This window comes from Sitophilus oryzae, unplaced genomic scaffold (assembly GCF_002938485.1).
Source record: "Sitophilus oryzae breed Bouriz unplaced genomic scaffold, Soryzae_2.0 scaffold_810_pilon_pilon, whole genome shotgun sequence".
Taxonomy (NCBI): domain Eukaryota; kingdom Metazoa; phylum Arthropoda; class Insecta; order Coleoptera; family Curculionidae; genus Sitophilus; species Sitophilus oryzae.
Window position 1 is genome coordinate 5,857,507 of NW_022147429.1, and position 14,691 is coordinate 5,872,197.

The window sequence follows — 14,691 nt, forward strand, 5'->3', positions numbered from 1 at the left end:
ATATTGCTTCGGAGACAGTCTTGTTGGATATTTTAGCGACATGACAAGGAAGAAAATGCCATCTACTTTTTGGGCTACGTACAGCATGCCACGGACAATGCTAGAATTAAGGGAAAAGACTGACATATCAAAATATCACACACTCGTCGCTTTTTTAAAACGCCAGAATGTAGGTTTTAAGCCAAAGAAGTCTAGCATGTGTACCTTCTTTCTTGTTTATTATTTTTGTTGATGTTAGATAAGTATTTAATAAAGATATTTCAAGAATATTTTGCTTAATTAAATGAGGCGAGAAATGAGAAAAATCGAGTGAGGGAAATGGATGAGGGAAATGGGCGAAGGAAATGGAAGAGGAAAGAAATGTAGATAATTTGACACTTTCAAATTTTTTAAAAGTCAGTAATGTCAGTACCTATTACATATGTGGTTGTAAATAAAAATATTTTCAATATGACGACACTTCCGGAAATACCAAAATTGACATCAACTTTCTTATTTTAAATGGGTAACAGAATTTTTTATTACATACTTAGATTCTGTGTAAAATGTAATGAATTTTGATATTAGACACTTTATACCAAACATTAACCGTTCTTGAGAAAAAAAGATTTAAAATTTTTAGGCGAAAAAAACTGCCTGTCAAAAAAAATTGTACTTACTTATTGCCTACGTTAAATTTAGTGATTACCACAGTCACTGTGACATAAATACAAGACATGTGGCTCTCTATTTTAAAAATTAAATTGTTCGAATGTCATATAATATTGGATGTAGCTGTCATGGAATTGAGCGATTAAAAAATTATCATAACTATTTTTTTAATGGGAATCCCTCGGAAAATCCGCATTTTCTATTTCACTTGTTAAATGGTATTTTAATTCGTTACTTTTTGATTAATCATGTTCATAGTTATAGAACTAAAAATAAATCTCTACTATTCTGTATACCTATCTAGAATAATATTAACGAATTAATAATAATACAAAGTTCTAAACCATAGACATAAAATGTGTGTTCTAAATATAATATAGCTGACTACTTAAGAAAGTAGTACAAAGTATATTGAATAACAAGATAAAATTAGTGTTTAATTATTCAAATTTACATTGTTTATATTTTTAGTACTAATTTTTCAGACCGTTACTTACAGTTACTGTTAAATATCAATAACTTAATTTTTGCCTATAAAGTTAACTGTTTTGCTCCGTGATTTATTTTAATACATTAAACATACACCCAGTAGTTTATTGCCTAATATCGATTATATTATGTATTTCCCATCAAGTATTTCGTGATCTAAGTGACATTTGCTACTTTCTTGTTATATAACTCTCAGTAACGTTAAAGGTAGTGGTACTTTTGATTTAAACACGTATTTAAAGACCTGTACGATTTGATATTGTCAGAGTTTGATTTGAAATATTTGGATGTTATAAAATTTATTACATTAAGAACTATATTTATTGCTTTTTGTTTTTTCAGATTAGGACTAAGCAACACAATTATTGCATTATATTTTTTTTCTTTTGGAGCTTTTTATGACTACATACAGTAGACTCTCGATTATCCGACTCTCTTTTTTCCGGTCGCTGGATTATCCGAGTTGAGTCCCATATTAACAGAGTGGTGCCGTATTATTCGAGCATCAGGCTTAATAGTCCAGGAGGCAGTGTTTTTTTGTACTTGTTTTCTCAGTAGGCGATTATATAATAGTATCAATAATTAATACTAATAATTATTAGACATTAAAACTTTCGGTTGGGTTCAAAAATAAAAAATAGTTATTTTTGTATCTAGTGCGCGAAGTGCTGCTCTGGTGATCGATAGTTGAATTTTTTAACGAGGCGTAGCCGAGTTGAAAAATTAGTTGAGATCACCAAAGTAGTTGCAAACAACATTTTTTCTACAAACATTAAAATCAAGATATCCCTAAAAATTATTATTATCTATCAACAATAAAATTCAAATATCAAATAAAATTTTAGAGTGTCAAATACCGGGATCGAGTACCTTCACATCAAAATTGGATAGTCCAAGTCCCAAAACCCCCATTTCTCAAGCAAAGTCAGAACTATCTAGTTTGGGATTAAATATTGGTTCGTGTACTGGTTGTACTACTAATGTTAATATTGTAAATAATAACTAGAATATGCATACTATCATAAACTATAATCAAAAGCAAATCTGGCTGATTTACGAAATTGGCAAGTGAATCTGGCGGCATCTAGAAAATTGCAAAAATTACATTATTATTTTATTAGTTTCTGTCATTTACAATCACGAAAGCCCCGCCAGACTCACAAGTCAGGTATATAAGACAGGTATATAAATGGGGAGAAGAAGCCGCACGTGCGTATTTAGATAACGACCAAAAATATTAAAAAACGTGTAACGACGCTGGAAATTATTGGCACTCCGCAATTTTATGATTTTTAATGCAGGAAATCGAGAAACATTATTCTTTATTTCAAAAATTGCTCTAGATCAAAAATTGCTCTTTTTTATTGCACTAGTGAAAAGGCTTGTAAATTCGTTACTTTTTGACTATACATGTATATGTTACGGTTAAGGTCCGATGTCCCGTTAATGTCGACATTACCCGGTTAATCTCGAGAATAACACACAACAAAACAAACAAAAACATAACCTAACCCAAACATTAACATGTTAATGTCGACATTAACCGGACATCGGACTTTAACCGTAACATATACATACATATACATGTTCCTATACCTAAAATAAATTGTTTTTAAGTTATTAAAGATTGAGTTTTAAAGCGTATATTTTTTTGATTTTAACCAGTAACCTATGACTTTAAATGTCAAGTGATGTAAAACAATAGATTTGGCCATGTCATATTGTGATGCTTTGTTCAAAAAGCAGCATCATTTCCGAGCCAACTTTGCGCTGTTTTTTTTTTCGATCATACGGAATATTATTAATAATATCAACTATTAGATATCACTAAAGAGCGAAAATACGAGATACATTTTATAAATACACTTTTTAAACTCTTAAGGCGGGCAGTATTTATAATAAGGTAGGTGCGCCTAATAAGGCCCGGGTCCTAAAAAGGCCCACGCCACATTGTAAATTCGGCACAGCATAATTAGCTACATTTGACACATAATGATAAAGAATATGAACCTACTAGTGTAGGCCACCACTAATACATGGCCTGCAATAACACAATAGGTCTGTAATTAAATTTATGTCCCCCTTTTTTCAAATAAATCAAAATGCCAAGAAAGAGGGCTTTGTGGACCGAGGAACGCCTGGCAGAAGCCATGCTAGCAGTTCGAAATGGGATGGCGGTAAGGACGGCGAGTGCTCAGTTTGAAATTCCAAGAAGAACTTTACGAAATCATATAACTTCTGGAAGTACTGTAAAAAAATCGGCCGCACTTGCACGTTAACTTTGGACCAAGAAAATGATCTTAGGGATATAATTATTAGGTTGGCTGACATCGGCATGCCTGTAAACTTCAAGAGTCTTAGACGGTCTGTCTTTGCATATACTGAAAAAATGGGAATTCCACATAAATTTGATAGAGGTCGAGCTATGGCTGACAGAAAATGGGTAAGATTATTTTTAAAACGCCATCCAGATATTAGTAGACGGAAAGCACAGCACATGAATGTCGCTGGAGCAGCCAAACTTAACAGATTTATTGTCAATGATTATTTTCAAAAACTCAGAGATGTGATGACCGAATCAGGGGTTATTAACAATCCTCAATGTATATTCAATATGGATGAAAAGGGCTGTCAACTTAATTTACACAAACAGCAAGTGGTTTTGGCAAAAAAGGGCTCTAAACGAGTACACATGATAGCAGAGGAACACGCTGAGAATGTGACGATAGTTGCATGCGGTAACGCCTTGGGGCAAGCAATTCTGCCCATGATATTAATGAAGGGAATCAGAAAAAAAATCGAATGGTCTCTGCATTTGCCGCCTGGTTCCGTGATTGAAATGACTGCAAAAGGGAGCATGACGACTGAGACATTTGTAAAATGGATAGACCATTTTTCCAAATTTAAGCCTACTGGAAAAGTACTTCTTATTTTCGATGGAGCTTCATCACATCTAGATCAGACTATTGTAGATGCTTCTGAAAAAAGATATTATTTTATTTTGCCTACCTAGCAACACTACCCATGAACTACAGCCCATGGACAAATCAGTGTTCGCAGCTTTTGAATCTTACTGGGATGACGAAGTGCTACTTTTCTGGACAAACAAACCCAATCACACTATAAACAAAACTAGTTTTGGGATGATATTTAGTAAAGTATGGCCAAAAGCAGCGAGCCCCAATAATATCATTGCTGGATTCCGTGCAACAGGTATCTACCCGTATGATCCCAATATCATACCTGATACAGCATTTGCTCCATCGGATATACCAGCTAGACGAACAGTTGAAAATGGTGATAGACAAGATGTAGAACGCAAGAAAAGTACTACTACTCAGAAAATACCTGACCAAGAAAATAAAACCAATTCTAACGACCAAGCTAATAAGGCTATACACCACCAAACTCAGTCTGGTCCAAGTGGCTTGTGCCGAAGCAAACGTAAGCAGCGGAGCTCCAGCACTTCGTCTGATGACGGAGAATATTCTCTTTATAATACTTCGTCGTCAGAAGGTGAGGAGAGTTTTTCTGACAGAAATGAGGAACTACCTAAGGATCCAGAAGGAAGCTTTAAAGAAATTTTACCAACGCCTGATATAGAGGAAAAAAAGATTACTCCGAGAAAAAAGTCTCTAAATTATAGAGCTCAGAGAGTGGCAAAAGAGTTGTTTAAAGAACAAAAGAAAATAGACATAGAGAAAATAGAAGAGAAAGGAAAACGTGTTAAAACCAAGAAGGTTGTTGAAAAGTGGTACTGTCACTTATGCGAGCAGGATAAAGTAATCGATATGAGACTTTGCTCAATGTGTGAGATACGTCCACGAGGAATGCGTTGGCCTAACAAAAGAAGATAAGGAACCTGCGTTTCTATGTCCCTCATGCTAGCTTTTTGTTTTAATTGTTTTTTTACGAAAATTTATGAACACATTGATATTGCAGACGATTCTGATTGCAGTTCAGGCGTCAGAGATTGCTATCAAAACAAGAAAAGTTTAAAAAACGTTTTTTTGTTACTTTTGCCGGATGGCTTAACTTAGACGGGCCTTATTAGGCGCACCTAACTTACAGGAAATGCAAATAATTTGTTTTCTGACAGATGGAAAGAAATTGTCTGACCGTTTGACACTTAATGTCAAAGGAATTTAGATAAAATAAAAGAAATATACGTTTTCAAACTAAATCTTAAATAACTTAAAAATTATTTATTTTAGGTATAGGAACATAAAAAGTAAGGAATTGAAAAATTTTCACTAGTGAAATAAATAAGTGGGTTTGCATTTGAAAAAAATGATTTATGATAATTTTTTAATCGCTCAATTCCATGACAGCTACCGATATTATTATATGACATTTGAACAATTTAGTTTCTGAAATAGAGAGCCACATGTCTTCTCTTTATTGCACAATGGTTAGGTTAATAATATTAAGTCTTTAACACCCTGTAGCGAGGAAAAAAAGCAGAATCGAACCTAGTCGATATAAAAAATAATTCTTATTTTTACGTGAGGAATCTCCCCCCGAGAGATGGCACATGTTTTTGAAACACCCTGTATATTTTATTCTCTCTTTTGGTCATTCTCTTATATTATTTTACACTTATATTGTTTTTGTGATAAGCTTAAAAAGGTTCATCAAAAGGTTTTGATGAAAATCAAAAATGGATTTGTAAGTATGATGTAAAGATATGATCAGATCAATGGCCCCTTTAAACACCATACTTACAAAAAATATCTAGTTAAATTGGAGAAAATATCATATCTACACACTTAAAAGTAATATTTTTGTATAAAAAAAAAACAAAAAAAGACAAAAAAACAAAAAAGATAGCCATCTAGTTATTTATCTGTAAAAGATGCTTTTAAAATTTTGATTTAAATGTGCAAAACGTTGTTACTTGTTTGATTACCTGATAATGGGATATTGGTTAAGCAGTTTAACTGATGTAAATGAGAAGCAGCTCTGGCTTTATTAATTTTGGGTCTTTGATAGTGAGTATTAAAACGAGTTTCGCGTGGATGAACATTGTCCCTACGTGTTACCTACCTAATTAATTTATGCAGGAAGCAAGCAAAATGAAGTTTTTTTCGATCCGATATGTTTAGCCACTTTAGACCATTAAGTTTGTGGCTCACGTGATCACTACGTTTCAGGTTGTAAATAAAACGAATGCAAGAGTTCCGAACTTTTTGTAATTTGAATTTGGTTGAAACATCCAAACAAGGTCCATATACAAACTTACAGTAATTCAAATGATTTAATACAAGTGCTTCGCATAATTTTTTTTAACCCAAAGCACAGAACATCTTTGCTTTTATAGATGTTGTGGAGATTAATATAGGCTTTTTGGAGAACTTGACTTTTGTCTTCTCTTACTTTGCTTTTTTATCCATTTTTATTATTTTTTTCCTTCCCTTTCTCGGAAGATTTATTTTCCCTCTTGTTTCTTGTATTTTAATTTTCCATGGATCTTCATTAACATCCTCTTCTTCTTCCTGAAGTATTTCTGTTTTAATTTCTTCTTGTTCTTTAACATTCGCTACTCTGCGCTGGGATGTTTCGGGCTTAACTTGTCTATAATAATTTAAGGCTCTTCAGATTTTGTTTGTCTACTCTTACCATTCGTTTTTATACTATATAAAAGACTAAAATTTTCATCAAATTGTTTTTGATTTCATCTTTTATTGGAAAAACGAAAAGACTACTGAGAAAAGACTTTAACAGTCGCACTTGGACCAGAACTGGGTACCCGGAGAATGTGGAACAGGGGGGTTAGCGACTAACCCCAGGTTTTCTTAAAATCGGAACGGGGGTTAGCGACTGACCCCACGTTTTCTTAAAAGTTGGATAAGTTTTTAACGAAAAAAAGTTTAGAAAACCCAAGGATTTTAATTAAAACTAATTTAAATTAAATAAACATTTATTTTTTATTAAATTTAACGAAACAGTATTCAAATCGTATATAAAAGTGTAAAATACCTAAACATTACAATTTGTGCAATTTCTTATTGTGGTAATTTACTCGCTGGCTGTATGCCTAGGGCAAATATACTTTTGGCAATTAGAACATGCCTTCATATATTTTCTATCGGCCGACCTTGGACAAACAAAACATCTTCCTTTTTTGGGAATATTTTGCACAGCGGATCGAGTAGCTGGTCCAATTGATTCACGACGAACATGACCTCTTGTCATGGGCTGGTCTTGTTGACATTCAAATCCAAAAATTTTCAAAGCAGCTACAAATTTATTTTGAAGTCCCCTTTTCTTTGATCGATTACTCATATTTATTTGGCACAACTCCTTGCCTAAGCATTTTAAAAAAACTTTTCTTCCTGATTTTTGTTTTGGATTCTCTCTTGCCCAGTTCTCGTTAGCTTTTATGAAAAGAATATAGGAGTTATAACTAACTATATCGATCAAATTAAAAAAAACCGCCATCGGCCATCTTCTTGTGCCACGCCGACAACTATATCCTCTTACACATTTATCAAGCGTATCGACGCCGGCTTTGGTGGAGTTATAGTACAAAATAATTTCTGGCTTGTCATTTTGCACTTGCATGTTGTGATGTTGTGTAGATAGCACAGTGACGACCTTCTTCTTTTTTGGCACATAACTTACAAGTGTTTCCCGGTCGCGAAAAGCAAAGCGAATTGTGCCAGGTGTTGCATCCTTCAAAGATTGTGGTCTTAGTTCTGGTGGGACGTCTTTTCTGTTACTCACATTATCGTTCCCACGACAGTAAGATTTTGATCTAACAAAGCATTTGCTGTTGGAAGAGATGTAAATTTTCTGTCCATTGTGATGTTGCGACCACTGTTATGCAATTTTGCTAATACTACAAGACGTTTTACAACTGCCGGACCACTATTGTAATCTTTGGGCTGATTTATTACTTTTCCAGCGTATGGTTCTGCAGCAAAACAATAGTAATTTTTTGAATCACACAGCACATTAGCTTCAATTCCGTATTTACCAGGTTTGGTAGGAATATATAAACGAAATTTGCATCTTCCATGAAAGGTTATAAGCTCCTCGTCTATTACAACTGACTCTGAAGGAGCCAAAAAGTCTGGAAATTTGCTTGTCACTCGCTCCCAAATATCTCTTGCTGCAGCAAAGTTGTCATATTCTTTACGAATACCTCGAGTAGCTTGATCATCAAACCTCATACATTTTTGTAGTAGTTGGACACGAGAATGTGAAAACGTAGCCCTGTAAATTGGCAAATTCTCTTCACTGAATAAGTCGATAAGTGGATCTTTATTTTGCTTGTAAGCACCTGCTGTTATCAAAAATCCCATGTATCCTAATATTTCATCTTTTTCAAAACTTCTTGATTTTTGTATGAAAGCAGATTGCGGAGTGCTTTCTTTTACAAGGGCGAGTTTCTCATTCGTATATTGCAAAATAAAATCAATGATATCATCATCGAAAAAGAGCCGGAACGATTCAATTGGCAGCTTAGGATTTATTCCGTTTTTTAGACCTGGTGCTTCTCTCATTAGATTGGCAGCTATTTGCATTCGTCGAGTAATGGGTTTAGGTTTCCATGTCAGACCTGATACAGAAACCATGTCAGAACTGGTTTGATCTATTATACCTTTAGGTCGTGGACGACGTCTTGCTATAGTGTCTAGAAAAACAATCAAAAGTACTACTAAACCATTTTGAGAATAAATGTACAAACCATCATTATTTCCCTCCGTATCACTACTTTCTTCGGCTGAATCCTCATCCATGGTTTCGTGCTGCTCCAACTGAGAATTTTGAGCTAAAAGAGTACAAAAACATTTAGGATATAACCCCTATGAAGTATTTGCCATGCAGCATTCTTTTATGGTTTTTTGAAACCATCTATTTAATTACTTACAAGATGACTCATTTTCTGTTTCTTCAAAAAAGCGATCCTGATCTTGTTCACCTAGGTCGACTTCGGATTCTTCGTCTGAGCTTTCCAAATCTGGGTCTATGTAATCCCTACACAAATCATCGTCATCCTCATAAAGAGCTTCTTCCAGTTCGCGATCAGTCAAATATCTTCCACTCATATCCAAATGTAATTGAATCTTTTAGAATATAAAAAAAATCAACACTAGACTCTCATCTCTGCAACAACTGAGATAATACTGGTAAAAAGTTGCCAGACACATCCATATCGTTATTATTAGGCGCGTCGCGCGCGCGCGGACGTACTATGCGTTATAAAAACGTCCGGCGAAGGTCAAACTCTTAGCAAATTCCAACAAATTGTATGTCTAGGGATTGAAAAAATATGTAAAATAAATGTCCTAAAGGATATTTGAAAAGAATGTAAAAATAGGTAAGTAGTGTTAAAAAAAGGTAACTGGGGTCATCGCCTGACCCCCCACTTCCAAGTGCGACTGTTAAGAACACTATACTAATACAATGAAAGAATATACTTCAATATTAAGGATCGCAGTCAAATAAACACAAATCACCATCAGACAATAATTGTCACTTAATGAAAATTTGAATAGTAGAAGAATCTAAAAAATGAAACTTGATCAAAAACAAATATTTTTTAAAAGCAAATGTAACTGACATTTTAAAATTATTTTTGTTAAGAACTTTTGAGATATGAACATTGAACCACGTTTGAACTTGAATTCAATTCAAAGCCGTAACGTCAGAACCCACGATGAGGAAGAAAAAATAGACCGTAAAATTATAAATAAATCTGTTTCTAAGAATCGACGTCGGTTCTTTCTATCGCCACCAAACCAAAGTTTACAGAATAAAATATAAGTTCGGTCACTTAGCATCGGCACTTTGAAAATCGCGTATCAAAAGCCAGAAGCCGCCTCGTCCGATACGCCGGATTTCGATGAAAACAGGAGTGGAAGCCGGGGTAAATAGAAGCCGCATTTTTACCGATCGCAATGTGCCACAAGGTGCAGGGGAACGTGGGGTATTTCAAAAATACCTAATGGTAAATCTACAAAAGAAAAAGTCAGTTTATTGGTGTATTACATATAAATATTTAGACATGGCAAGATAAAAAAGATATAGCAAAAATAAAATAAATTTTAAAAACAAACACAAAAAATAAAGCTACACAATATCAACAGTAAATAATGTAAAAGTATATTACGTAACGAGTGTTTTGGAAAAAATAATATTACGCACGAGTGCAGTATTCCATGAGTGCGTAATTTGGTTTTCCAACACGAATTACGTACACTATAAAATTCAAAGCTGAAACTATTAAATGTCAACAACTTTTGATGTTTAAATGGTATCCTCGGTATTTTTTTACGTTATTCGATAGAAAATGATACTCTGAGTAGAAAGACATATCATATGTCAGCTTTTAACAGTTTCACATATGATTTATTTGAAAGTGTAACACGCGGTTTATAACGACAATTTGACTCGAAATACCAAGTGTGGCATGAAATTATTCGTAAAAAAATATTTTTTCCAAATATACTAATGAGCCAACCCCTTTCCATTTGAAAAAAATTAAGATATGGTTAAAAATACCATTTGGGCATCTTTTAACCGGCCTAGACAAGACATGGAAAACATTAGACGATCAAATCTATTTTTCCTAGGGCTCCTTGATTAAAGTTTTGTTTTTAAAAGAGGTATGACACTCAATATTGAAATTTTAAAAGATTTTTTTAAGCTAGAATGCCAAAAGTTGACATATAATATGTCATTCTATTCAGAGTGTTATTTTTTATCGAATGAAGTAGAAAAATGCCGAGGTTGCCGTTTAAAAATCAAAAGTTGTAGTCATTTTCGGTGAAACCGGAAGTGACCGAAAAAAATTGAAAACGCTAATCAATCCTAATTTAGGTCATATACTAACACACCAAATCTCGTTTTTTTATCTGAAAAAATAAAAAAGTTATAGGGATAAGCCACTTTTGAGACACACCCAGTATATGATTTTTCGTGTAAAAATAAAGTGTTCTTGAATAATTCCAATTAGATATTTTAAATATTTTTGTTCCAGTGGCGAAAAAACTCAATATTATTTTTAAGAAATAATTATGCTTTTTTATAATAAACTAATAAATAAATAATTAACTAAGGCTAATGTGATCAGTAACATTTTGCCATGAAAATTAAATAATCACTTGAAAAATAATTCCATATGCATGCGAGACCACTCTGTAATAACGCCAAAATCAGAGTAATACGCCGAACGTGATCCGCCGTGTAAGCTGGATCCAAAGTCCACACACCAGTAATACACTGGGAAACACGTGCGTGAAGCGGCTTTTGATACCTGCCGCCGGCACAAGTGACGGAACTTATATTTTATTCTGTAAACTTTGACCAAACATTCCCGGTCCTTGAACCGCGTAACCGCAAATTCTAGCCGGCATGAACCATGCATGAACCGTAGTCGTAGTAGTAATAATCGGCTGGCTGCAAAAACGAAGGAGACTGATTGCCATAGAGAGAAATCTAGGTGGGAATGGTAGAGGCGGAGTCTACGAAGATTTCCGCCAAGGATTCTTTAAACAATTCTCATTACCATTGGTCCCGAGAGAATGGGGAATCGCAACGAAAATGTTACAACAGTAAAACAATCGTTATGTAATGGCATTGAGGAACTCAAGAACGAAATGGGTGGGATGGCGATGTATCTGTCGGTGGAGCGTGACCATACGTAGCAGGAGATGTTAAATGTGGGAAATAAATCGTTTTCGTTTTAACACATTAAAAGTCCGTTCACTTCTTTGGGAATAATTAGTATTCTAATCAGACTCTCAATAAATTCAGTGTACCTTCTAATAAGATAAGTTAAGCTTTATCTCACAACATCTAGTTATCATGAAGGAAAATCATAATGTTGAACATACATTGTTTTTCTTTTCTTTCTGACTCAATTACGAGATTTAGGATAGGTTTATATTACAATCCATTATAGACTGACGAAAAAAATAGTACCATAGACAAATAATATATACCGGGTGCTTGTCAAAAGTGGCTCACTCTTATAACTTTTTTATTTTTTCAGATAAAAAACGAGATTTGGTATGTTTGTATATGACACAAATTAGGATTGATTGACGTATTCAATTGTTTATGGTCACTTCCTGTTTCACCGGAAATAACTACAACTTTTGATTTTTAAACGAATGAAATGAAATTGAAGTGAAACTTCCTAATAACAGCTATTAAATTGAAGGATTTAAAGGACACCCACCAAGCAAAAAACCTCACATTACATTTGCAACATTGCAGTCAATCCCCAAACAGCTTGCTTTGTAGTGTTGATTTCTAAACGTTGTGTCGTGATTGATGAAACTTTGCTACAGGAACATTGTTTTTGAATGGTGACTAAAACGGTTTTTTTTTCTGCAACATTGCAACCAAGATTCATATGAAAGATCCGCGCAAGTTAATAATAATAATTAATAGTATAACAAATATATCATAAGATCGAAAAAACGGCGTCTAGTTGGCTTGGAAATTAATATCGATGACAGTCCCCATTTAATTTTACATATAAAATGACAGCGATTTTCTTTTCATAGCCATCGCTGACGTTTTTTTTTTCGATCATATATATATATATATATATATATATATATATATATATATATATATATATATATATATATATATATATATATATATATATATATGATGTCATTTTATCTGTCATTTTATATGTAAAATTAAATGGGGACTGTCATCGATATTAATTTCAAGCCAACTAGACGCCGGTTTTTCGATCTTATGATATATTTGTTATACTATTAATTATTATTATTAACTTGCGCGGATATATATATATATATATATATATAGGTATATAGGATAAGTTAGGTTAGGTTAACGCACTTGTTTTTTTACGTTTTTGGTATCACGTTTTATGCTTTTCGAATGAGATTTAATGAATGTAAATGTAAGTATAATTTTATTATTATGTGTGTTTTAATAATGCTTAGACATGAATAAGTATAACACATTTTGTTTAGTTTGTTTTTAAGCTAAATTTTATGTTTTAGGTTAGCTTTTAGCCAACTGAAAATTGAAGTAGATAAAATCAGGATACGAGTATATCAATCTAATGATAAAATTACAAATAATATTCAGTATTAGTTATTCTCAATAATATTTTTTTAATGATGTTATAATCATTTGAAATTTTTAAAATAAGGACATAACGGGGCCTCAAAGATTACTGTCACAAGAGGTAAGTTTCTCATTGTTTTATTTATTACAACTAATTGTTTGTATTTTTACTACTTTAGAAATGATTGGATATAGATTTCAAAATTTTACTGAAGAGGAATTTGACAATTCAATATGCGAAGACAAAATATGAAAGATCCAAAAAATCAATTAAAATATAAGTTTGCTTTTCCTTTTACATATATTTAATGTTATACTTTTCTTTTGTATTGAATAAGTAATTCCTTTTGAATAAGAAATATATACTTCAAAAATGCAAGAATTGCAGGAGTCTTGCTCAAGACCAAGACCAAAAGCAAGGCTGGACCCTGCAAGACAAAGATCAAGACTAGTATGTAAGTAAGGGCAAGGCCAATATCAAGAGCAAGGGAGTCTTGGTCTTGCATGTAGGATGTAGAATGAGTGGATGTAGAATGTGTGGAGTGTTAATTACTGCAACCTTACTGATGTATTGTGTCCATCTTTCTTGAGTTATAACTCATCATACACTCCCAGGGCTTTGGCAAAAGCTATTATCTGGGAAGGTTCTATGGAGGGTAATTCTCCATCTCCAATATCAGTTGTACCTAAGTTTATGGCACGAATGGTTATCGTCTCGGCGCACTCAGTGATGAAATAGTGTTCTGGTGTTTCCTCATTTTCTCCACAGAATCTGCATTTGCCGTTTTTTCTTAGCTTCAATTCTTCTTAGGTGTTCATTGAGGAGACAGTGTTCTGTTTAAAACCCCGTGACAGTCCGAAGATTGTTTTTACTTAAATCAAGGTAAGTCTTTCATTTTTCTTGGTTGCAAGTTCTTAGAAACTTCTTCGAGTGTCTTAGCCTGTTGGAGGATTCTAATTTCAGGTTACAGATAGAGTCTTCCAAGTTCTTGATTTCCGCTTTTAGATGGTTTCCGCTTGGTGAGCGGAACGGTTCTGGTCTAGTTAGTGGAGTGTTCGCTCCTTTTCTAGCTAGATCATTTGCTTTCTCGCTACCTTCTATCCCTTGGTAAGCTGGTACCCAAAGTAGGAGGACTTGGTTTTCTTTGCCTAATTTGTTCAGTATCTCTAGGCATACTTTGACCAACTTCGAATTGATTGATACTGAGTTGATCGCTTTTAACGCTGCTTGACTATCAGATAAAATAAATATTTCTTGTTTCCCCTAATTCCTATCTAAGATAAGTTGTACGCATTTTTCGACAGCGTAGATTTCTGTCTGGTAGGTGTCCATTGGTTCGGAGTATTTAGTTCGGCCCAAATACGTCGATCCCTGTCCCTGCATTGGTTTTGGAAACTTCAGTATACAGTAAAAACTCGATAACCCGAAGAGCGCTAATTCGGATTCCTTGCTAGTCCGGATCGGCAGCGCACTTGCATTATGTA

The 14,691-nt window shown here is 33.7% G+C and overlaps 2 protein-coding genes across 2 annotated transcripts; one reads left to right on the forward strand and one right to left on the reverse strand.

Moving 5' to 3' along the window:
• The first annotated feature begins 3,529 nt into the window (after positions 1-3,529).
• Positions 3,530-4,153, forward strand: LOC115889097. Its single transcript, XM_030909013.1, has one exon. It carries the CDS (start codon positions 3,530-3,532, stop codon positions 4,151-4,153), a length of 624 nt encoding a protein of 207 aa, XP_030764873.1.
• Positions 4,154-6,512: 2,359 nt separating this feature from the next.
• Positions 6,513-9,194, reverse strand: LOC115889098 (piggyBac transposable element-derived protein 4-like). The gene is made up of 4 exons (XM_030909014.1): positions 9,017-9,194; positions 8,834-8,917; positions 7,867-8,779; positions 6,513-6,714 (listed from the first exon to the last, which is right to left on the reverse strand). The coding sequence occupies exons 1-4, from the start codon at positions 9,192-9,194 to the stop codon at positions 6,513-6,515; spliced, it is 1,377 nt and encodes a 458-aa protein (XP_030764874.1).
• Positions 9,195-14,691: the final 5,497 nt, after the last annotated feature.

Excerpts from the sequence above, each read along its gene's own strand:
- LOC115889097 (XM_030909013.1), top strand. The coding sequence starts at position 3,530 with ATGGGAATTCCACATAAATTTGATAGAGGTCGAGCTATGGCTGACAGA.
- LOC115889098 (XM_030909014.1), bottom strand. The coding sequence starts at position 9,194 with ATGAGTGGAAGATATTTGACTGATCGCGAACTGGAAGAAGCTCTTTAT. Across the intron at positions 8,918-9,016 it reads AACAGAAAATGAGTCATCTT|CTCAAAATTCTCAGTTGGAG; the intron begins GTAAGTAATTAA and ends GTACTCTTTTAG. Across the intron at positions 8,780-8,833 it reads TACGGAGGGAAATAATGATG|ACACTATAGCAAGACGTCGT; the intron begins GTTTGTACATTT and ends TTGTTTTTCTAG.